The sequence below is a fragment of the Camelus dromedarius genome, chromosome 4, assembly GCF_036321535.1.
Source record: "Camelus dromedarius isolate mCamDro1 chromosome 4, mCamDro1.pat, whole genome shotgun sequence".
Lineage (NCBI taxonomy): Eukaryota > Metazoa > Chordata > Mammalia > Artiodactyla > Camelidae > Camelus > Camelus dromedarius.
This window is the reverse complement of record NC_087439.1, coordinates 53,899,664-53,924,658: the sequence shown is the minus strand read 5'-3', so window position 1 is coordinate 53,924,658 and position 24,995 is coordinate 53,899,664. Positions and strand designations below refer to the sequence as shown.

The window sequence follows — 24,995 nt, the reverse complement described above, 5'->3', positions numbered from 1 at the left end:
TACCAAGAAAGAAAGAGCTACTTCTTGAATCCAAAAGGGTTCTTTGATTATCAGAGTGGTGACTGTCAGAGCCAGAGGTAGGAGTGGGCGAAGGAGACCAAAACATACAAAGTGCCAGTAATAAAATAAATAAGTCATCGGATGTACAGCATGGTGTCTATAGTTAATTATACTGTATTGAGTATTTTCAAGCTACCAGAAGAACTTGTACCATGAGAAAAAGTTCTTACCACAAGAAAAACCTTTTACAACTATGCATGGTGACAGATGTTAACTAGATTTACTTTGGTGATTATTTCACAATATACACAAATAATCAAATCATGTTGTACACCTGAAACTAATATGCCGTATGTCAATCATCTCTCAAAAAAATTGAAAAATAAAAGGATTCTTTGCAAAACAAGATACATCTAAAAGTCTGCTGAGGTGTCATTCATTACATAGGAGCAGTAATTCATAGGTGATATTTAAAATAATTCATGTAATTCCTCAAGTTGTCATTTACATCTTAGGAGTAACTTATTCTTCCTTGGAAGGATTTTATCTACTTATTTCAAGGAAACATAAGAATAAAACCTACATCACTCCTACAAACTGCAAATAAATCTTTCAACTTTCCTTTTATTTAGAAAATAAAGCCCCAAATCAATTGGCTTCAAAATTACAATAACTGAGATTCAGTGCCTCAGAGACAGAGTTGAGGTGGAAACAGTCATCTACAAATTCATCACCCTTAGTTCAGACAAAGAATAAACCAAAGAAGGGTAAATAAAAATCTGCTTGCAGTAAGAGGTAAAATGCCCTGGTTTTATTAAATATGCTTACCATGTGAATTGTTATTTCTCCCAAGGAGTCCTTTTATGACAACTATAAAGCATGTTTCTGTAACAATTCTATGATTACTTGATTCTCGTATATTTGTTTTCAAGCATTTAAAGAAATATTTGGTCACTCTGGAATTGGTGGTACAAGCACTGATTTTCCATAAAGGGACATAGTCCTATCTCTTTAACGTGTATCTTTCAGGCTAATCCATTCATTCATCTGTGTTACTGTGTTACTAGGGTCACTCTCTCAAGCTGCCACTTCTCCAATTGATAACTGGATGCAGGTTTTGCCCACTGTCCTATCGCTGCATCTTTCATCAGGACTTTTGCAGAACGCCACTAAAAATGGGTCTGATCTAAAGCAGAGACACCAGGCTTATTCTGTACTTATTACAGGCTAATTCAGACTGAGGCCTCTGTCACATATCCACAGTTTGGATCAGTAAGTATTTGGTACCCTTCATGATGACTGGATGACAGCCTGGAGGGTCATGGGTACAAACACTCTTGATAGGTCTTGTGGGGCTTGTAAAATTTATGAATTATTAAAGTTCAAATGGTAAACTCAGGTATGCTTCTCTCCTACTAGGGGCTAGTTTCATTAGCAGTTATTCTAATATTAGCTTAAATATAACATAATTGGGGACATTAACCTGCTAGAAAAAAATTTAATGCTTCTAAAGTCACATATATGTGACTGGAGATTAACTGCAATGTTGAAGACCTGTATCAATGCTACCTTCTCCAGAGCAGATAACCGAGCTGCTTATGTAGAGGGAAATGGGCATGACTCTTAGGAGCTGAGAGTCACAGTAAATCCGTAAGATACGTGTGTTCTTTATGGGAATTACAGCCAGGGTCTAGACTCTAGATAAGCTTCTTTAGTGACTCAAACAGCATGGAACATGAAGAAAAGGACTTTCCTCCTTTCAGGACTTCCAACTTAAGCCAGGTCAAGGCTGAACGGAGCCCAACAGAACAGAGGAGGAGCTGTGATGTTTTTTCTCTTCTAAAGAGATCTTACAGATTAATAAGTTCAGTTACTTCACCATAAATAATACAGCAAGTGATACTCTTGCTTTGCTTCTTGCCATAACGTCTAAATGACAGCCCTGATGTGACCCCCTCCTTGGTTAGAATAAGCCGGGAATCTAGAAGATGAAGAAGCAAGGTTTTCAGGTGGCTGCTCTCTCCTGACTTAAAAACCTCCATGGTGACATAGAGCGAGGGCTTGAAACATGACCATGAGATTTATGAGTGAGATGCACATTCTGTCAGGCATTAATTCTCCAAGGGCACCCTTACCGATATAATCAGGAAGCTCTTTGCCCTTATATGAGAAACAGAGTGTTAGATCCATGCACACAGAAGGCATTCCGTTTTCAATACAGTCAAAATTTGTTCTATTTACTGACTCAGGATGGTTTAAAGAAGCTTCAACAATCACAACAGGTCTCGTCCTAAAAAGGAAATAAAATTATCCCTATTAAAGCAGAATTATTTTTCCCTAAGACAATTATATCTGTTTTGTCAGTTTCCACTGAGCAAGTAATTTCATGAAACTGCTTTATTAACAGTATGTGTATATATATTCAATTATATGTCCAGTATGAATCAAAAGAAATTTTCACTTAAATTTCTGAAAATATTGACTTTGATGATTTAAGTATATATCTATGTAAGGTGAGGCAAGTATCCTAAAGTTCAATAATTAAATTTCAGAGTACCAAAAAGAGTGTTATGAGGTCACCACCACTGCTGACTTTAAAAACAGCCTCCCATCATTTACAATTAGGCCCAATTGTCATTAAGCAGTGAAATGTATCAACTTTACCTTAGCAACACAGCAGAATCTGACCGAAAAGCACCAACTGCTATATCTGGAGGATAAAAAAACAACACAGATTAATGATTATCATTAGTCAAAGAGAATTACTTTCAGCCATAAATACTTAACTACGTATCACCTTTTGACTATATCAAAACACTATTTACAGAAAATTAATTAGAAAAGATACGTTTACATCTTAAGATTCATTTCACATTTGTCTGAATCTGCTCATTTACAATGACATTCACCCCTTTATAATATAATAAGAACATAAACATTATGATATAAACTTATAAAGATAGCCTTACTAAAACAAAATTCAATTTTTGGACTATAAACATTCACCCAGAAATCTCCTTTCAAAGTACAAAAAAAAAAAAATCTTTCTTTTCATCACTGTATGTTTGATTTATTTTTATGAATGCTTTTAATTTTTTTCAAGAACAAGGAATAAAATGTTCAGTAACAAAAAGTGTAAAGCTCAGGAATTACTTGATTATGACTGATCCATCCTTGAATTCAAAAGAGCTTTAAGAGTGAAGGGAAAAAAAAAGCTCAGTAGTAAATTGGAACTTCTCTATACCAGATTCAGGTACCTCACAATAAAGCAGCATCCACAGTAGAGCTTACTTCAATTTATAAAATACAGTAAATCTTATACTCACCAACATATCCATTATTATCTGCATCAATTTGTCCAGATATAGACTGTCCAAACATACTTAGTGATTTGCTGATCTGAAGTCCTTCAATTCTCTGAAAAATAGCCAAGTTGAGTGGGAAGCAGGGTTTGAACAGCTAATATCCCAGAGAAGCAGTAAGTCAGTTAAATAATGAGCCCTGGCACATGACCAACCACTGCACTGTCGTTAAGTCAAACCCACATGTCTAAGAGAAGGAGCCATTTCCAGCTTGAAGTGGGAGGCTGACATCTATTTTGTGACAAGAAAAAATGTGCTTTCTTTACTTTGTAAGCAAAGGGAAAATGACGTAGTACAGATCTCCCAGAATAGTCCTGACACTCTCTCCCCAGTCTTTTTTCAGGCACTGAGTTTACTTCCCTGAGTAACATGAATGACCAAACAACCACTCAGCAGTGCCTATGGCTCAGGTTTATGATGAAAACCACCTTTTTTAGCCAGGCTGCTTCCTGGCATCTGACAAGGGCAACTGAAGGCAGATACTTGCTTCCTGTTCCACGTGCCTAGCTTCATGTCCAGATCCCGATTTACAAGTCTCGGGTGTTACCCACTCTAAGAGAATCAGTATTCTTTACTAGGTAAGTGTGTATCTTTCATGTTATGCAGAGAACCATTTGCCTATTTTTGCCTCATCAAAAATAACAGTATTAGCTAATGTTTCCATAAGACTATCTTTGGAAAAACTTCTCTGCATGTGTATATGGGTTTTTTCCTACACACTGAAATGCCCTGATTTTTTTCAAAATATGAAAGTCAAGTCAGAGTTAGATGGGGGAACTTTATTAAAGTGCTCCTCTCTTACTGTCTGGTGCTGAAAGGAACACAGAGCAATCACAGGAGCTCAAGCTCTCCCTGGGAAATCTCCGTAAACCACGGGGCTTCAGCCATAGGCAAGACAGTTAATCAAATCCAAGCGGGCTTATTTGGGATAGTCTGGATACATAAAACCTCAGAACATAAAACTGATGAAATGCAGAGAGAAATCCTCAATAGGTTAAAGACAAACTCGAATGGAAGTGAACCAGAATTCTTATTTATGAAAAAAAAAAAGGTTTCAAAGAGTTATTAATGACCTTAAAAATGAGACCATCTATTGTTATTATAAAGAAATGGTGAAACAGTATTAAGTATTTGAAAGAGAAAATTAAGAAAAATAAGTCCACATTAATCCTGGAAGTTTTAAGAAAGATTTTATTACCAATGCTTCTTTTGAAATTAGAACAGGACCCTACCTGTGAGAAAGCTGGTGCGATCCCTTCTGCTCGTCCATTGTAAATATAAATAGCGCCTCGCAAGTCGTCTTCCTGGGGGGCTCCTACAGCAACATCTACGCAAGAATGTAAATGGCAGAAAAGACATTCTTAACACAAAGAATGCAGCCCTCAAAACTAACATTCATGCTCCTTAATTTGTATCACATAAGAAAACTCCTTATCAACTCACAGACATAGAAAACAAACTTATGGTTACCAGGGAGGAAAAGCAGTGGGGAGGGATAAACTGGGAGTTTGGGATTAGCTGACACAAACCACTACATACAGAATAGATAAACAACAAGGCACTACTGTATAGCACAGGGAACTACATTCAGTGGTTGGTAGTGGCCTGCATCTAAATCACCATGTTGTATACCAGAAACTAACACAACATCGTAAACCAACTGTTATTTCAATTAAAAAATGTTTAAAACATAAAAAAACAACAAAAATTGTTAATACTCCCACAATAAAAGAAGAAAACGTCTTATCTAAAGACACTTCTGGCTGGACAGGAAAAAATGATAAAATACTGTCACTGTCATAACAGGATGCACATCAAGAATTGTACAAGTCTGTGTATGGAAGAAGCCTGGAGTGCCAGGGTCTGAGAGGCAAGCTGAGAATGGCTAAGGACACAGGTTCCACTGCCGGAGTGCCAGGGCCTGACTGCAGCGCTGCCCATGTGGCAAGCTGAGCTGCACTGGGCCCACTTCCTAACCTCTCAGCATCTCGGTTCCCTCCCCTACAGCCCAGGGTCAAAGAGAGCTCACCCTCATGGTAAGAGAAGGACATAACTCATGTAAAGGGCTTAGAGCAGCAATTCATAAGCTATTATCATCTATAAATCTTATAACCATGAGAATCTTTATTTTGAGCTCTAGGTTTTACTTCATTTGCAAAATGACTTCTAGATTAATCCCTGTTCCAATGAAAGTGATTAAGGTATTCGTTAAGGATATGTTTTCACACAGGAAAACCAAGAGAATATAGAAACTATGACTTGGTCACTTAAGTGCTATAAATACATGGCACATGGGGGAAAAATAATGTTCTACATTTGCAAGAGCATTTCATTATTTTTACCAAATATTATGTCTGTTTATTTGGGTATATTCTTATGTTTATTTATATGCAATGTTTTCTTATTTCTTTAATAGAAACCTAAAATACAGAAAGTTTGCTTTCATGATATTCATTACTTATCACTGATCATCAGATCTAAAAGCTTTTTAACAACTACAGTGGTCATTTTTTACTGCTATTTCAATGGGAATAAAAATATCTTTGATACATAACTCTATGCCAAATGCTGTACAATTTTAAAAATGGGAAAGCTTTTCTGTTTTCATATAAAATTAAATCGTAGACCCATCTTATACCTATTTTGCTTAGACATACCAAGGTTAGCCTCTTTGGACTTGTGCAAACTATTTTAAATTTTCATAAACAAATACACCCAATCATTTACTCATTCAGTGGGAAACTACTGAGCACTTACTGCATACCAGACATTTTCCAGGAGCTAGCACTACAGGGCAGTACCACAAAGAGAAACTGATGGTCTAGTGGGGAAGACAGCAAGGAAAAGTAACAATGCAGCATGTGAGGAGAAGGTGGTGAAAATCTGGAAGGCTTCTCATAGGTGATGCCCAAACTGAGATGGAAGTATTGATAGGTCAGAGGCAGGTGAAGAAAAGGAAAGAGGCAGTTCAGACAGAGGACACAGCCTGTGCAACAGCAGGGAAGCAGGAGGCAATAGGGCGCATGAGAAGACTGACAGTTTGGAATAGCTGGAGCCGTTTATGTGTAGATTGAATACATCCAGCAACATGGGGGGGGGAGTGGGGAGGAAGAGCATGAAGGGGAGACACAGGGAGGGAAAGGGAAGGAGTGAGGGAAGAGGTGTCCTGTAGCCACTGAAGACAAGACCAGCGGCAGCTTCATGACTCAGGGGGTGGTTTATACTTCAACCACCATGGCTGCTCTTGAGTAACTAGAATTCTGCGCCTTGACTCTTGATGGTAATATATGAAAAGATCACAAGTCGGGTTATGATGGGGAGGGTACAACTCAGCGGCAGAGCACATGCCTAGCATGCATGAGGTCCTGGGTTCATTCCCCAGAACCTCCATTAAAGTGAATAAATAAACCTACTTACCTCCCCTCCATCAAAACAAACGAACAAAAAATAATTTTTTTTAAGAAGTCAGGCTATGAAGTTGTTGATACTGCAAGAATGCCTGTTTATCAGTTACTAGCACTCATGATCTACATTAAGCAAATATCTTAAAAAAATACAGATGAGCCTTTTCAGCTAAAACATTAAGAAGGCTCAGATCAATTTAATTCCAAGCAGAAAACATTTAAGTGTATTCAGGCTTTGACTGTTTCATACATAGATCTAAACTCTTCCTTCCTAGAATGACCCGTGGATCTATTACAGAATGTACCAAAGTCCTAGCTATCATTATAGAAATAAAGAGAATACACATTATTAATAATAAAATGTTTTCCTGTGCCTATGCAATTCAATTAGGACAAAACACAGAGAATAAACCCCAATAGACTTGACAACTGTTTTTACTTTTCATTTGAATGTTTGTTTCACTCTGCTGGTATAAATCATAACAATAATCATTAGTACAATGATAGTAATCTTAACATCAGCTAGCACTTCTATCATGCTGACCATGCAGGTACTTTGCATATGTAATTCATGTAATTCTTACATAACCCACGGGTAACCCAAGTAACTCTTACAAAAGCTCTATCAAACAAATAAACAGTGGGGATTTAAACCTTGCAGTCCAGCTCCAAAGCCTGTGCCCTCCATCACCACGCTCTATAAAATCATTATCAATAGAGTAATGGACAGTGCTCTCCCCTCCGAGTACCTGTTTCTCTTTTGTGTGAAAGAAGTGTTCAATAAATGATTTGATAATATATAAGTACTTCAAGAGCACATAAAATAATAATACAGCATATAGCTTATTACAACTATAGAACTCTATTATGGTTCTGCTCAAAAAAAGAATTCAAACACATAGTCTAAAAGCCAGGTGATAAGGCTTAATGTAAAAAACCTAAACAAACCAAATCTATTTTATGGATGAAATATGAAATGCTATCATCTGTTTATCTGGTCACACTGGTTGAGCAGGTCTCTCTATTACCCAGTGTGTAACTTTCTCATACTTTTGATGAAATTGTTATGCTGGACTTTTGCCAAATTAATTGGTTATCTTAGCAAATGGCTTGTTTTAGGACATAGGAAATATATTCTAATTTTTTTCTTTTGAAGAACAATGAAAAATTGATTCACGAATGCCAAAATAACTGAGGTCTATTATGCAAAACACCACAAAACCGCGCATGGTAATAGGACACTAAGTCTGATTTGCATCTAAGATTAAAGATGGAGGGACAAAGAACAGGTGGGGTTTTCATCTCTTTTCTATACAACCCCACACACTCTGCCATGAATATGAACTAACCTCATCCACATCTCAGAAAATTGGAAAGATGGGGGAAAAGAACAGGGACTCACATAAGGAAAAATAAAACACTGGTGCCCTGCTGTCTCATCCAGGCAGATATGGTACAATGGGTTAAAGACCTCAGTGAAGAGTTAGAACACACTGAGCCTACTCCCAAGTCAGCACAGTCTTGGCTAACATCTAAAATGTAGACAACACACACCTGTGGGCAAAGCAGAAATGCTGCTGAGCCGTAACAAAGAAGGAAATCCTGTCACTTGCAACAACATGAATGGACCTTGAGAGTATTATGCTAAGTGATAAGCCAGAAAGCCAAGGACAAATACTGTGTAATCTCACTTATATATGGAATTAAAAAACCTAACTCATAAAAATAGAGATCAGACTGTTGGTTGTCAGAGATGGTGGTGGGGGCAGGGTGGAGAGTAGGGGAACTGTGTGAAAGGGGTCAAAAACCACAAACTTCCAGTTACACGATCAGTAAGTCCTGGGGATGCAATGTACAGCATGGTGACTACAGTTAACAACACTATATTGCATATTTGCAAGTTGCTAAGAGTAGATCTTAAAAGCTCTCATCACAAGAGAAAAAAATTTGCAACTATGTGAGGTGATGGATGGTACTAAACTTATTGTGGTAATCATTTTGCAATATATACATATCATTATGTTGTATACCTTCAACTTAGTCAATGTTACACGTCAATTATATCTCAATAAAACTGAAAGGAAAAATGGAACAAATTAGAAAAAGACATATGGTATGATAAACGTTTCATTGAAGTGAATCAGAATTAATGTAACCACTGGATATAAATATGTTGTGAATTATAAATGAAATTATGCATAGCACAAAAGTACACTGAAATATTGAAAACATTCATTTGAATAACAGTCTTCAAATAAAGACAGTATCTTCAGGAGATGAGTGCTGAGGACGCCAAGACACAAAGTGCTATATGAAAGCCAGGTCCTCATACACACTCTGAAATACCCCATTGTGCTCTGAAGGTTTCTCTAAATTTCTCCTTTCTAAGTCTCATGGACAGAACACCTTCTGTGTGTCCTTCACTTCACTGGAAAATTGTCCCAGATCTTCCCAAGCACTGGAGTGACTCTAAGGGAGCCTGCCTCTGTCCATGACATTTTCATAACTCAATCTGATTATAAGAATAACTCAGGTGTGTCACTGACATTTAGATGCCACAAAAATGATTTCTTGTGTGCACGTATTTTAGTACATTCAAATATTTTAGTACATTGAAAACACCAAATATTCTTCTTTGGATGTGTCAATTTAAACAGGATATAGAAGGAATTGTAAATAAACAAAATGAGTATTTTACTAAAGACGGCTTTGTTTTTAAAAGAAAAATTTTCATTATTTTGTATATAGGAAATATCAAGGTGCAAAAAACAAGGAGGTTTTTGGTAGATATTTATTAGGGTCTTTATATTCTCCACTTAAATAATGTTTATTTTTTTCATGCTCTAATCCTATAGTCCATTTACTTGTAAAACTCTAAAAAAAAGAGTGCCACTATTTCCTTTATATACATTCATTCACGCACATACTCTACACCTGGCATGCTACAACTGACAAAAATAAGAACTCAGTAAAGATCACAGAATTGCCAATTACTTGTGAAATGTAACATCCACCATAACATTTTATATATATTTTAACGTAAAATTTTATGTGTAATCATAACCATAAAAATTTCTACATCTATTTTTTAAATCTCCTTTTGTTTTAAAAACGATAAAACAAACCCTGAAATGGTACTATTTGTATACGAAATTATATTACCTTACATTTAATAGGGCTCCCTGGAAGCATATATTTATAACCAACTAGCTTTCTCCTTGGAGAGTAACATATTTCATAGATTTAAAGTAGAGTGAAGCATTTGACTGTCTTTTATGAATGGATTACTGCATTCTGTTGATTTTTATTTTGTGGTTGGCTTGATTCCTTTCATAACTATGTAAGTTTAAAAAGCTAAAGCTCTAAACAGTTCTTAGAAACAATGAACGGTACATATATGTATATTTTAAAATGGTTTTATCTCTCGATGAGTTGTTCCTCCTAGAATAAACTTTGCTTACCCAAGGAAAATAAAATATGTATCAAAGTCATGTGAAAAAAAAATAAGCAAATTTCTCAACAAAATCTATCCTAGAAAATAAAGGCATTGCTATATAAAGAGATATATATGTATATATACAGAGACATATATATAGTAGAATGAAGCATTGAGGCGTAAGAGGAAATGAAGAAAGTGCGAAGTTACAGGACTCTCTTATTTCTAGCATCCAAGTCAGTTTTTACCTAATTCTACCATATATCAATTGCCAATGATCACATCAAGTAGATGACTCTGAGCCCTGGAAATATCAAATATTCATTTGCTGAACCCTAGGAATTATACTCTCTCCTTTGATATCGTTCATCATTTTAGGCACAGTTTTAATAGAGCTAGTTACTGCTCAGAATCAGATTGGAAAAAGCTAGTTTTAAGAGGGAAGCTGACAGAGACAGGTACTTCCGCAGCAGGACTGATACCTGGGCAACAGTCATGGTTACGATGGTCCCATCTAGTCCATTACTGAAATGCATCCATATGGGTTGGTAAATAACCGCTGACTCTAGATATGCCAGGTGCCCCCTTACCACTGCTCAGAACCCCAAGTTCCCCGACAATGCAGCAGCTGAGCACGAAAAGCCGGGCATGGCAGGGGGTTTTCAGACCCCTGCTCCAGCTCTGCCCCGCCGCTGCTGGGTTTGGGCAGTGTCTTTAATGCACTGATAGTTAAATACTACGAACCAGTGAGTCTAGAATACACATTTCCACCCACACTGCCACATTCTTTAAGTCCTTCTTAAAATAGAAAAATAGCAAGCCACAGTTTAAGAGGCACCATTTTTTTTAGGGGCACATAAAACAATGATACAACTTATAATCAAATGGTGCCTTAGAATCAATGAAATAAGGCACTTTGAATATTATTCTTTATTAACAGTGGTAAGAATCAACCACTGACAAGTGAGAAGAAATCAGATATAATAACAAAGCAAAAAACACTTACCATACCCATCTAGCTCCATTTTCTACAGAAAGGCAAACAACATAAAACTCCAATTATATTCTCTTCCATGTGCCATTTTAGAAGTGGAAATCAAGTACCAAATTAGATACTTTTAATTACCTTCAAAGCCATCATTATCAATGTCACCAAGACTGACTATAGATTCCCCAAATCTTGCAGCATATTTGTCACTTCCAATGAGCTCTGTTTCCATTTCATTCATTACTGCTCCCTAGAAAGAAAGAGGGAGAAAGGTGTCACTATAACATTCCATGATAACTTTACACATGATTTACTGTTGTAACTGGATATGGGTTTTTTTTCTAATGCTTCAAATAAGTTGGACAAACTACAGACAGAGTTTTAGTACACACATCTCAGTTCAATTCAATAAATATTTATCAAGTATGTCAACACATATAATAGTACAGTTAGAGCTCAGAGGACATAAATTGTCAAACTCACGATCTCTAGCTTTAAAAATCCAATAAATTATTTTGATAATTCAATTTAGCAAATACTTAATGAGTTCCTAGAAAAGGCAATGCACGGTGCAGAGTGAACAGGTGAAAGGGGCCATGGCAGTGTGTGTAAGACACCCCATTTCCTGAAGAAGCCCCCAGTTACAGGGAAGGCTTAGCACAAGTATGTAAATGACTTCAAGGTGCAGACTGCTGTGCAGGATCAAGAAGCAAGGAGAGCGTATCTAACTGTGAGAGTCAGCAGGGATTTCATAAAGGAGGTGGTAATCAAGGTGGCTATTGAAGGATGGGCACAGTTTTGATATATGGAGAAAATAATCAGTAAAACACAAATCCCAAAGTATCTGGCTATAATGAACAGTTTATATAATGAATGAAACAAAAAAGTCATACTGGAGTCTTATGGTGTAGGACTCTAAATATTGGGAGAAATGTACTCTTAATTTAGAAAACAAGATTAGCAGATACAAACTACTATATATAAAACACATAAACAACAAGGTCCTACTGTATAGCACAGGGAACTACATTCAATAGCTTGTAATAAGCTATAATGAAACAGAGTACATATATGTGCCACTGAATCACCATGCTGTCCACCAGAAACCAACACGACATTGTAAATCAACTATACTTCAGTTAAAAAAACAAAACAAAAAAACCCAATACAGAGCCTCTTCTGAGTTGAAGAGTCACAAGACTGAATCTGGCCTTTGGAATCTTTCTCCAGCAGCAATGGAGCATGGATTGGTCAACTGCTGTCTCTGAAGTTGGAAGATGAGTTATTACAATTTGATTCAATAATGTTTCAATAGGAGCTGTTGCAGTAACAGCAGCCAGACCTCTTTCTCAACTCTGATCATGTCACTCCCCTGTATTAAAGAAATCCCATACAATTCTATGCCCGACTCATCACAGATCCTTTCCTCTCCTCAAACAAGTCTGTTCATCATTCCCATAGTACACACGTGGTCTTCCCCTTCCTGACGTGATGCACCCTTCATCTTTTATTTTCCAACCAAAAAATTCCTCTACTTGTTTTGCTCCTAGAGAAATGCCTAATTTAAAGAGCAGAAGACAGAAGGGACCCCACAAGGATGAGAAGGTGCAGACCAAAAACAATGCAATGGCACTGAAGTTCGGGGGGAGAGAGTCAAGAAGTGATCATTCCTCTTCAAGTATTCTCTAGTCACAGAACAGCAACCGAGGGTTTGCTGGGGACCCCTGAGAGCTATTCTAGTAGCAGGAGTGGAAGCCAGATTCACTCAAGTATCAGTCTTTCTTGAGTTCATTCAAACACAATTATTGAGCCCCTCCTTGTCCAGGGCTCTTTCAAGCCCTGGGGTAACAGCAGTAAATGAGACAGACAACTCTTCTCCACATGGTGTCTGCACTCCAACAGGAGAACAGACAATAGCAAGTCAAACCAATATATAATGTAACATTAAACCAAAATGATATATAATGTAACATTAAACCAAAACAATAAATATATACTGTAACGTTAGGTAGCAGTTAGTGTCTTTTTAGAGTTAAGAAACTGGAAGCTGAAAGGAAACAAAGGAAGAATAACTTATGCCAGAGGTCTTAAAAGCTGAAATCAATGATAAATTTAACCTCAGTATTCAATAGTGGTATCTCAGAGTCAAAGTGAGGATGGACAAGGAGGTAGGCTAATGGGCAGAACTCCTCCCTTGCTCTTAAAGCAAAGGAGCTCCACCTTGATCTGTTTTTCATATTGAGATTGCTTAAGATTTCAGTGGGAATAAACAGTCCTATATTGCCTTATTTTAGGTATATATGCTACTTTTAAAACTGTCCTTAAAAAGTTTAGTTGTAAAGAGAAAGAAAACAAATTTCTTCTGTATAGCACAGGGAGCTATATTCAATATCCTGTAATAACCTTTAATGAAAAAGAGTATGAAAACAAATATATGTGTATATATATTCATGACTGAGACATTATGCTGTACATCAGAAATTGACACATTGTAACTGACTATACTTCAGTTTAAAAAAAAGAATCTGAAAGACAAAGAAAATTATGCAGAATAAGGATGTAGGACAACCACTGATGGACAAGGAAATGTGAAATCTACATAAGAAAAAGCAATGCCTGATTTCACTATTAATGAGATACAATGACCATTTTGTAGGTGATACACCTTTTGTATTAAATTTAGGTTTAAACAGTCTAGGAAATCCCAATGCCTAAATAACTTTCCTGCTCTATATTTGAAACTTTGAAAATCTCTCAGCTTTGTACAACTGGGTATTCTCTCTTAAACTGTAAAGAGTTTAGTCTGGTGCTTATTATAAGAATCTATTAAATGCTCTGAAACCACTGATTAAATAAGATACTTTCTTGAAACAGGTTTTACTTTGTTAAATCCTAATTGAAAATGCTGTGACTTAGGAACCAACTTTCTCAAAAATCTATTCTTGCTCTTAAATCAAAGAAACAGGCCAAGAACACCTCATTGAGGCCCTATCAATTCTTTTGATTTGATGCCAAGAAGATAGACTGAAAAGATCAGGCCAGCAGAGATCTTTAAATTGAATTGTCAAGTGGTCAGTTTCGCTCTAAAATATCCCCCATCACTTAAAACTTAACCAGAAGCAAGTAAACACCTATTTCAACAACTACTATATCTACTTGGCATAAATGTCAGTTTTACATTCTTATCAAGAATATAATCTATATGAATTGTACAGATTAACATTTTATTAAAACACAGCTTTGTTTCCAATTGTTTTCAAATCAAGCAATTAACAACATTTCTTACTTTAGCTTCTACTTCTAGTAATGCTTCATAATTATCAAATTATATAACGACAGTCACTGCTGAACCAAAGGAAATCCGCATTTTTAGGGTTGTATATAAATCAATCTTTCCAATTAGATTTGATCATAATAAAAGTGGAAGAAATGTCAACTACTGCCGTGAACATATACAAAATATGAATAGAGAAACTCCACACAAATGACCTTCTACTTCTGAGATACCACAAAGAGACAGAGACCCATTCATCATCAGGCTCCATTTCATTTTTAGAACATCAGTATAACACCAGTATTTTTACTTTCATCAGTAAAATAAGCCTAAAAATCTGTAAGTCTCAGAACTCTGGAATAAGAAGAGCATCACTTTCCATCCCAATTCCAGACGTGGCTTCCAGTCTGCAGACAGGGGGACTTACTGAGCCGGAGTTGATGTACACGAACACTCTCCCTTCCTCCCGGATGGTGCTCTGCATGGGCGCTCCCACGAGGAGGTCTGAGAAGCCATCTGCGTTGAGGTCCACGGCACAGACAGAAGCTCCAAAATAAGACCCAAGCTGCTCCAAGGCAAACCACATCCAGTCATTGAGAAAAAGCAGAGTTACTCACCAAAGCCCTCCGTGATACCAAAGGGAGAGACATATTACCTGTTTACCTTTCATTTCATGTAAGATATTTAGCTCTTTTGCATCGATGCTGAATATATACGCCTGCAATGAGGAGAAGAAATTAGGGAACGTTTGGACTCCTATCATGGTAAAGTTTTTGCATTTGATCAAAACATCAATTCTCATAACTTGTAATTGCTCAAATATATATTTTTTAAAAATCCCTTTCAGACTGATACAAAAGATTTAAGGAATCATGTTCACATTAACATGTTCTTTGTAAAACTACCTTCTCATGAACAATCTTTCTGGTCCCTTAAAGAGAGCACAGAAAATATTTGTTTGCCTTAATTTTCAAAGAAAGGCTCAGACAAATTTAGTAACGTTTACACAACAATGCAATAAAAACTAGAGCGAGAAATAACATTTTATTCTCTCTAGTCTTACCGCAAACAGAGCTGTCTAGCAGTCCCTTCGGCCACAAGCTTGTTACCAGTGATTGTAATCTCTGACATCTTGAGATAATTCTATCTCAGAAACAATTACTCACAAGAAAGAAGAGCCTCACTTGACTTACATAATTTTCCTTAAAACTCTTCTGCTCAATTTTACCTAAAAGCCATACCATTTTCACCAATTTTACCATTAAACACAGCACACTGCTCACCATTTCTAGCCTCACTGCTCAGAATTTTTGCCATTCTTCCTTTACTATTTTATTGTCCCATACAATCTACTTGAACCTTTTGGAAGAAATAAACGTAAAAACAATGTCATTCTTACTTTACCAATCTGTTCATGCTGAGGGGCTCCTCCAACTACTTCAGTAGTATGCAGACTGCGAAAATGACCGGCTGTGACTGAGTAGCCTTCAAAAAAAAAAAAAAAAAAATGGAGAAAAGTATGAGAATTGTCATTTGCAATGGGTAAAACAGATGATCTTAAATCCATTCACAGAATTCATCATCAATCCACTCAGAACTGAATGAGAAGGAATTTAAAATGACTATGCTAAACAGTTTTAAGAATTTTTAGCAGCAATACTCAACATTGGTCATTTCTTACACGCTTTAAGCAATTATTAATATGTGTGTTATAAAACTGGTCATGTGGCTTATATTTTTAAGCCTTAAAAATTAAAGATAGCACCTTCACATTTGATTTGTTAGTCTCTACAGTATCAGGACATGCTAGCTTCTAGGATTACAACAGAAATATTTTACCATATATAAAACATAACATTTTGAACTTTAATTAAAAGAAAAAGTCCTAAACTTCAACTTTTCTTGCCCTGAAATCTTCCTATTGTGATAAAGCTGTATGATGACACGAAAAGTAAAATAATCTTATTTTATTCTGTGATAAAAGGCATAACACTAAATTACATTTCTTGCAATGCTTCAGGGTAGCCTTCAACCATACATAAGTAAATGTTGAATTGTTAATGAGGTCCCTGTGTTTGCAAATGAATTCCTTCAGTTTGAATGGGAGAAAAATACTGCTTTTTTCACAATTATTTCTAAGTACAGGCTGTTTATATTTGAAGCACACATGATTTAAACAAATCTGTATTTTCTAAGAAACTATAGGAAAAGCATTCCTTTTTACTACAAGGGCATTAATGCCAGAAAAATATCTTGTGTTTCTGAACAAATATAAAGTATCCTACTGCTGAGTTATTAAAGAAGGAGAAAGATAAAAATAGTGAAGCTCTGGGAAATATTCTAAGAATTTATGAGGCAAAGGTCAATGAGCTGTTTTTAGACCCATATGCTTCATAATGTAACCCATTGTCTAGAATGTTGTCCGCAGTCCCACTGACTTAGTTAGTCCTTGAAAAAACTCTACTTACTCACTCATTCATGATTAAATGAGTTAATTCTTGTAGACTGCTTACAAAAGTTCCAAGGAGGTGACAGGCACTCAAATAGATGCTACCTTTATAATCATACGTTGACTGCATAAAGATACAAGCTTATATGTGACTTACTACAAAGAGTAAACTAAACCAGGAGTTCTAATCAAAGAATTATGTGTCGATAATAGTTACATATGTTAAATATTGAGTTAACTAAAGTTTCATAGACTAGATCCTTAAAGAGGCAGTTTCTGAAATGGCCATTTTGCTCTTTTGAAGGTACAATTTCCCTTATTTATAATTATTAGTATATGTCAGGCAAAGATAATTCAACTTTGTCAATTTTCATCGTACCTAAATAACTTCCGATTTTTACTTGGTCTTCTCTGTCTAAAAAAGCCTTGTACTTATTTGTAGTCATATTGTAGACAAAAAGAGAGCCAGTCCAGTAAGATGACCCTGGGGCCCCCATTACAATTAAATCCTGTAAGAAAAAAAGAAAATCATCATTTCAAAGTTGAATCTCACTACCCAAAACTTCCTCCAAATATACACTTTAAGTAAATAGTGACAAAAATACATTTTTATAGATTTCTGAAATATGAGCCTTTTATGCGTTTAAAAAACCTGTCAAAAAAAAAAAAAAAAAAAAAAAAAAAAAAGGCCAGAAAAGCCAGCTAATGGATTTTCACCTAAAAGTAGAATTTCAGAGGAGAAACTCTGAAACTCTCACTTCACACTATCAGTGGACTTTAAAATCAAAGGTAGAATCACTGAACACTAGAGCAAGCTTTGGGAAAAAAAAAGGCAATGTGGTTTCCATTAAAGTAAATCATATCTGAGTAATTCATTAGTGCTCATTCCAGAGATGATCATGTGTTGACTGAGAGTTAAAAATGGACTTAATTTACTTCAATTTGCAAAAAGGCAATGACTAGTTTCCTTAATAATGTTAACTTAGAAAAAACTAAGTCAAATGGATTGGGACATATTTGATGACAAATGTAGGAATTTAGAAAAAAGAAAGAGGGAAAGTTGGAATGAGCAAACGCTTACTTCTCTGGTGAAATATGAAACCTTTCAGCGATTAGACCTATTCAACATTTCTGTATTTCCCAAACAATCCAAACTTAAAAAAAAAAAAGGTCCTTTCAAATATAAAGTAAGAAAGAGGCATTATTATTATTTTTTTAACACAGTAGGTACTATTTATGGAAATTGTTAAGTCAAGGCTTGATACAGACTGTCTACATAGATTTAGAAAACATTCATACATTCATAATGGGTTTCTAAGAAACTGGGAGATGTGGGAGTTGAGGACAACTGTACATGCAGTTGTGTTGGAGAATAAGAGTTTGGGAATTATCTGATTTAACAGGGTAATATTAAGTTCTTAAATCTCCCAATTGTCATACTTTCTAATGAAAAATGTGGACTCACATGCTTTCTTTGCCCCTCAACTAGTCATTTAAAATAATATAATATTTTCAATGCCTAAATTAACCTACAGCTACTTTTCATTTCTACTAAATTCTTAATGAAAGGAACATTCTTTCATTTAGACAGTTGGTTCTGGGAGTCACAGTCATCTAAATATTAATATTTCCCCAATATATGTGTGGAATACTGAGTGATGAAAATTAAGTTGTAATACAGTCAAATTTAAGAGATGTATTATTCAGGTATTACATAATTTTTACTTCAAGCTTAATATCAATCTTCTGAGTTTTCAGCAGAATTAAAACTATCTGTAAACATTCATAGCAGCTATTTTTTGGACTATTACCTCTGTGTAAAAACTAGATATCCCAGCTTGACATGATCCATAATTTTCTCCAAATTTTTTTACATAATCTAAAAAAAAGTAGAAAAAATAATTCAAGATTTTATTTAAAAATAAAGACAAAATCTGTATCATTTTGTTTCTTATAAATCCTTATAAATTTACCTTTAAAGGTCTACATTTTGGAGTAACATTTTAAAAAATAGTAATTGATAAAATTTAAGATCACAAATCTCTTCTATATTAACCCTCAAACCATGTCTATGAAATAGCAATAAAAATATCTACTCTGCCTCTTTTTCATAGGAAGCAGCTTACACTCAAAAAACTGTCAGGTGAGTATCAAGACAGAGGTAAGATTTGTGGCTTCTGGTCCAGGTTTCCATTTAAAATAGGCTTCCTAGATTTTGCCCAGCTGAAAAGAACAGACTGAGTCAAGATGGGCATGGAGATGGAGGGTGTCTTATCACAAAGTCCCCATGCACAGATGCTCTGTGAAACTTACTATGGGCACAAAGCTTGCTTTTCCTGAGGAACTGACATAAGTAAACCTCTAAGAAAAGAACAATCAGGACCATATCTTTGTTTTGGCTTTGGTAACCAGAAAAGTTAAATAAATTGCTACATCATTTATAATTACCACTCCCTGTCATGATTTTTCACTCCTTTTTATATCTTCTCTGGATATATATATATACACACACACACACACATACATACATACTTTGTTTAAAAAAATTTACCATAATTTTAGGTATCTTAGGTTTCTGCCATCATGATTTTTTTTTCTAGAATGTGGTTAGGTTTATATACATACACACACACACACATATATTTTATATATATATATATAAAATTTTTGGAGTTCGAGGATGAGTGCACATTGTTATCCATGGACATTATCAGCCCTTGGATAGAGTCACCCAGAGAACACATGAGAAAATGTAGAGGACTGAAATCTACATCCAGGTAGGCACCAGTATTTAGTGAAGGAACTGGCCAGTGGCAAGACAAAAGCTGCTGAGCATTAAGTGGTCAAGCGCATCATCTCACACCATTAGAACTTCAGAAGTCGCCTGGTGGGTCAATTAAAAGCCCCTGGCCAGGGCCAGCTAGGTGGGGAGGGGCATGCAGTTGAGGTATCTTTAACTTGCATCTCTACTAGATTGTGCTTTGACAGCTTCCCTCCAGCCTATACAGCTAATTCCTATCACTGCACACTTGATTTTAAAGGAAACCAGGTTCATGAGGGGAAAGTCCTCATCTGGACCAGAGATTATGACTCAGGGTGGTCAGGTCTGCATTAGGGAGAGACTGCAAGACCTCAAATGATCATGCGGGCATCTACCACCAGCCAGGGAGAGATCCCTCTACTGTGAAATATTTTAAAGTGTAAACTATAAACTACTACAAAAAAGAGAAGAGTAGCTGGACTAAGTTTCAACCACAATCGAGAAGTTAAAATTCACCTTTTAACTTCTTGGCATTCAAAGGCAAATTAGGAATATAGGTGACATAATCTTTTCTATTATATCACATTCCAAGGAGGAAAGACCCCAATTAATTACTAATTGAATCAATAACTCAATGTGCATACTTGGTCCAAGTTTTGTCCAGTAATAGAAATTTTCATTGGACATTGGGGTAATCATTTTGGTTAGGAAAACTAGAAATTGGCATTCACATATATTTTATTCTTTCGAAAGGCACATTCTTAGAATTTTAGTTCTGTTGCAGGTGTTATTTTTTTTTATTTCTCTGCTGACATTCACCTCTAACTTTGTTCATTTCAGTTTATGTCCTAGCTCTATATGCACTAACGCTACCTATGATCTAAAATATTTATGGAAAGACCTTTCAAACTTAAGATACCAACCCCTTACTGTTTCAAGGAAAACATGTGAATTTGAAAAAAAAAAAAAGACTGAGAAAGATATGCTTATATTTATACTTTGAGTCTGACTATTGTTGGAAACTAAAGGTAAAGGAAGAAACTTAAACAGCTTTCTTCCTTCTGATCAGATTTTTCAATCTAATTTTGTGATTTTAAGTGTCCTACATTTGCTGGGCATCAGGCTCACTTATACTGAATTAAAAATATACTTAATGCTAAAGTGGGAAATTATCAACTAGATGCTAGAGTTATTCAAATTAAAACTGTAGAATTCCTAGTCCAAAAAACCCACAGGACATTTTTGAAAATTAATACTACAACTGGGTTAACAAAGGAAAGGAAATAATACTTTAAGCAGTTAAAAAGAACACAGAAATTTTAAAGATCCCCCACCCCTGACAGACCATCCAAAACTGAAAATTGAAAAAACATTTTTAAAGCCATTCACTTGTTTCTCCTGATCCACTCAGTATGCCTTACCTTGATAGCACGGAGCTATTCTTCTACTCAATTCTGTCCGTAAATTGGAGGGCATGCCATAGCAAACACCTGTGGGGAGCTTATTTTCATTCTTCATGTAAAATATATTTTTCCATCTATGCCCACAAGTCTGAATAAAACATAAAAGGAGACCAAATTATGTGGAGGTCACCCCCAGAATATGTGATTTCATGATGTTATCAGTGGACTGAATCCAACAACCTACCACGATGGATCCATTCTCTCCCGGCTGTCTGGAAAGCGTGACCCCCAACCACTGATTGTCTCTTTCTTCCAAACAAGTCTTTCCACAGGGGTCTCCAAGAGGGCTACCTACAGCATTTGAAAACCATTTGATCATCAGTCATCTCGAAAACAATGTTATCCTACAAGAGCAGAGAAAAACAAACACGAGGGCTTAGCCCCAACGTTTCTTCCCTCAGCCATCTGTGGAATGCCCTCTTTCCCTGCTTCCCAATCAGCATAAGTGGGGGAAACTGTGAGCTGCCCTGCGATTACGCGATACTTGTTCTCTCGCAGGTGATTCTCGTCTGTGGAAATGCCCTCTGATTGGTAACACCAGGAGGGGATGACCCCATACAGGAGGTAGCTAGCCAACAGAACTAGGAGAGGGGAGGATCACTTCAATCCAGCATCGGCCATGCGAGTACCACCACATTGTGAAATGCTGGCCAAACAATGTGCACCTCTGTTTGGATCATTTATCTAGCAACTTTATGTAAGCAACTTTACCAGAGCACGTTTTTTACAAATGTTTCCTGTATTGAGACTTCAAGAATAAAAGGACTATGGTCCTCAGCACTTAAGTCACAGTTTATTGAAGCTGGAAGGTGATGACTAAGCAGGTGGAAAGTGGCCTGTGTAATTGACATACTAATAATGCTTAGCGTTTAAAACAAACCGCCCTGTGTAAATGTAAACCACTTAGTGGACTGTGATGTTTTCAACAAAGAAAAAAAAAAAAGACTTGAAAAACTGGATTATTTCAGTAAACGAAAAACCTCAATAGGCACTTTGACAAAGGCATGCATAGCCAGAAAGCCAAAACTATTACACACGGGCAATACAGTACTTCTAAACTGTACAAGAAAACATGATCTTCCCAGTGACTTTTTTTTTTTATTGTGTTAAAGTGACTTCTTTGCTTTGCAGCTGGGATCCTATATTAAGCGTGATTTCAATTAAGTGATTTTGGGGGAGAATGAGATGCGGTATATTACTATTCCTTTTGCTATCTATTTCCACCCTCTTCAATTGCCCTGTGACAGTTCCAATCTACCTGAGCATAATTCCAAAGGCAGGTAAATATATTTGCACCAATTTGATTGGATAAGAACATAGAACTTGGGTATGTTTACTTAATTTTGGTACCAAGTTTTCATACATTTATAGGGACTATCCCTCAAAATCATTAAGAGCTTGGTCACCTCCTATAACTGTGACCCCTACACAAAGCTCCCTCGGCAAACTCAGAATACCTACATCCATGAGGTTAGTATGAAAGTGAATTATTTGCAGTAAGTCTCCCAGGTAAGAGAGATTTTGTTTAAGGAGTGTGGAAAGATGTTTGTGTATACATTTTATACATTTAGTTGTTCTCTAAAATGTTGTTCAGGACAAACACTTCAACACAGCAGAACTGAAGAAAGTTTCCTCACCCCTTCTCTGCGTGTTGATTTAACAGGTCCAAGTGAGGCCCTGACTACCCCAAGTGACTCTCACAATCTGCAACACTGTTACCATGGCATGTGGATAATCTTTTCTTGGCCAGCTTTTTTTGCAGAATAATAATGTCAACTCCCATCTATTGGTAGTGCCTGCTTAGGGCTTGAGACTGAGAGGAAGATGACTAAGGATGGGTCTGGAAAAAGCATGTTGGGGTTGAAAAGCAATGCTTACGTGGAATGGGAAAGGAATCTTGCTGCAGCCCAAATTTTAATCAAAGATGGTCCAGGTGGAAGTGTAAGGTCTCTGTATTAAAGTTAATTTAAAAAAAAAAGGAAGGGATAATAAGGGAGAGGTAAGGAGAGAGAAAAAGACACTTGTATTGTAGGATGGAGTGGTTTAGATCTAACACAGAAAGTTGTTATTGCGGATACATGATGCCAACATAATTTAAAGAAGGTGAAAGAATGAGACAGAAATTTAAAATTTCCATTGTGATGCAAATTTCAGTTTGAGTTTTTACTAAAATTGCCAGTTGCTTTTTTTTTTTAAACTAACGTCAAAAACAGATGATAAGTGGATTTGTCTACCTGCACTGGAAGTTATTATTATTTATCCCAAAAGACACTTCAATAAAGAATCTTCTCTGGAAATACTTTCTAAAATTACAGTCAACCCTCAAGCAATTGTGCAGGAAGAAAATTAAAGACAGGAGAGAACAGAGGTCACAAGTTACACGTTATCTCTGCTAAAATGTGGTATAGTTAATGGACACTCATTAAGATTACAGCCAATATTCAGAAACAAATGTACTGTTCTAGAGATGCCACCTTGATGTTTAAAAATATACAATAGTTCAGAACCACCAAATACCACGTAAACTGATGAAAATGGCCCAAAAGTTCTTATGCACACACAAAAAATAGTGAACTGTTGTCTGTTTCTTAGCTGAGCTCTCTTATTTGTAAATTTTAAAATGAACACTAGAGAAACTCTTATGTTATTAAACTGGTCTCTGGGTCCACAGATTATGCCCCATTGCATCCTTTGTTTCAGTTTTAGCTCCACCACGTGACACCCTAATGCCATCACTGCTCAGTCTCACACTTAGGGTCACACACATCGATAAATCTAATAAGTGAACAGACACACAGACTCCCACTTGTACAGGTTTCTTCTTTCCACTTCTCTTAACTCTGCTTCTGCCACCGAGCAGTACCCAACAGCACCAAAAAGGTACTTTCCAGCACCGATTACAGGAGAGCATCAGTTCGCAGAACAGACTATAAATCCCCACTACTGATGTGGGTCTTTTCTTAATTGCTTGCAACTTTCCCCCTTCCTTCTGTAGTGCTTACTGAACCTTGACTGAAAGGTCAGACCTCCACATCACTCACCCACGGGGCCTCTCCAGAGCTACCCCTTAACTTCCTTGCTCTTGAGCCCACCCCTTATCACGTGATTCTCAGCCTTGACTGGACATTAGGATCACCTGGGGGGAGTTTTGAGCAAATACTGACACCTGACCTCCATTCCCAGCGGCTCAGATTTGATGTGTCTGGGTTGAGACTCATATCAGAATTTTTTAAAAAGCTCCCCAGGTATTGGTAGCATGCAGCTGGGCTTGTGAGCAGCTGCTCTACAACGTCCATGGTTATGGCATTTCCTAGGTTATACCATATTTGAACAGAAACTACTCTGTTTAGAAAATAATAGTAATACTTTTTTTGCCCTTCTTGGTTTCAGCTAAAGATTGAAATAGGGTATCAAATATCAAGCTGATTTTCCTCATGTGGAAATACAGTATGTCTAATTTGGTCAAAAATGATGATTATTACAACTGTCATGAGCAAGCTAATTCTCATGAACTTCCCTGAAAGAACATCATAAATAAACTCAGATTATCTTTATATTTTATCCAAATGTCATGCTGAAATGGTCTGTAATCTGGTTTTCAATTCAGCTCATACATTACTAACCTAAACTCTTAGTAAATCAAATCAACTTCACAGTTGAAAAAAAGTATTTACATGGTTTAACATAGAAGAGGTCAGTGGAAATTACTGTGGTAATTTTCCATGTTTCATACAACTAGAATGACTAGTTTGTAGCACAGTTGAATGCACTTTCCTAGTAGACATTAAAAATACAAAGCCACATAAAAACATACCCCTTATTCTAAAAATTAAGCCCATCTTTCTCTTTCCTTTTTTT

General features: G+C 36.3%; 1 protein-coding gene across 5 annotated transcripts in view; it reads right to left on the bottom strand.

Annotated features, from left to right (window-relative positions):
- The window catches only part of ITGA4 (integrin subunit alpha 4), a 222,109-nt gene that overhangs the window by 35,300 nt on the left and 161,814 nt on the right, over nucleotides 1–24,995 (bottom strand). The window contains exons 7-18 of one of the 5 annotated variants that reach the window (XM_010991496.3): nucleotides 21,322–21,428; nucleotides 21,096–21,225; nucleotides 18,725–18,792; nucleotides 17,293–17,422; nucleotides 15,864–15,949; nucleotides 15,120–15,182; nucleotides 14,892–15,029; nucleotides 11,329–11,440; nucleotides 4,595–4,689; nucleotides 3,327–3,417; nucleotides 2,665–2,710; nucleotides 2,136–2,290 (exon numbers count right to left, since the gene is read on the bottom strand). In XM_010991496.3, the coding sequence (XP_010989798.2) occupies nucleotides 2,136–2,290; nucleotides 2,665–2,710; nucleotides 3,327–3,417; nucleotides 4,595–4,689; nucleotides 11,329–11,440; nucleotides 14,892–15,029; nucleotides 15,120–15,182; nucleotides 15,864–15,949; nucleotides 17,293–17,422; nucleotides 18,725–18,792; nucleotides 21,096–21,225; nucleotides 21,322–21,428 (1,221 nt within the window). Of the gene's footprint in view, nucleotides 1–2,135; nucleotides 2,291–2,664; nucleotides 2,711–3,326; nucleotides 3,418–4,594; nucleotides 4,690–11,328; nucleotides 11,441–14,891; nucleotides 15,030–15,119; nucleotides 15,183–15,863; nucleotides 15,950–17,292; nucleotides 17,423–18,724; nucleotides 18,793–21,095; nucleotides 21,226–21,321; nucleotides 21,482–24,995 lie in introns of those variants that run through there. The other 4 variants (XM_031451757.2, XM_064484950.1, XR_004136757.2 and 1 more) reach the window with 4 other exon arrangements.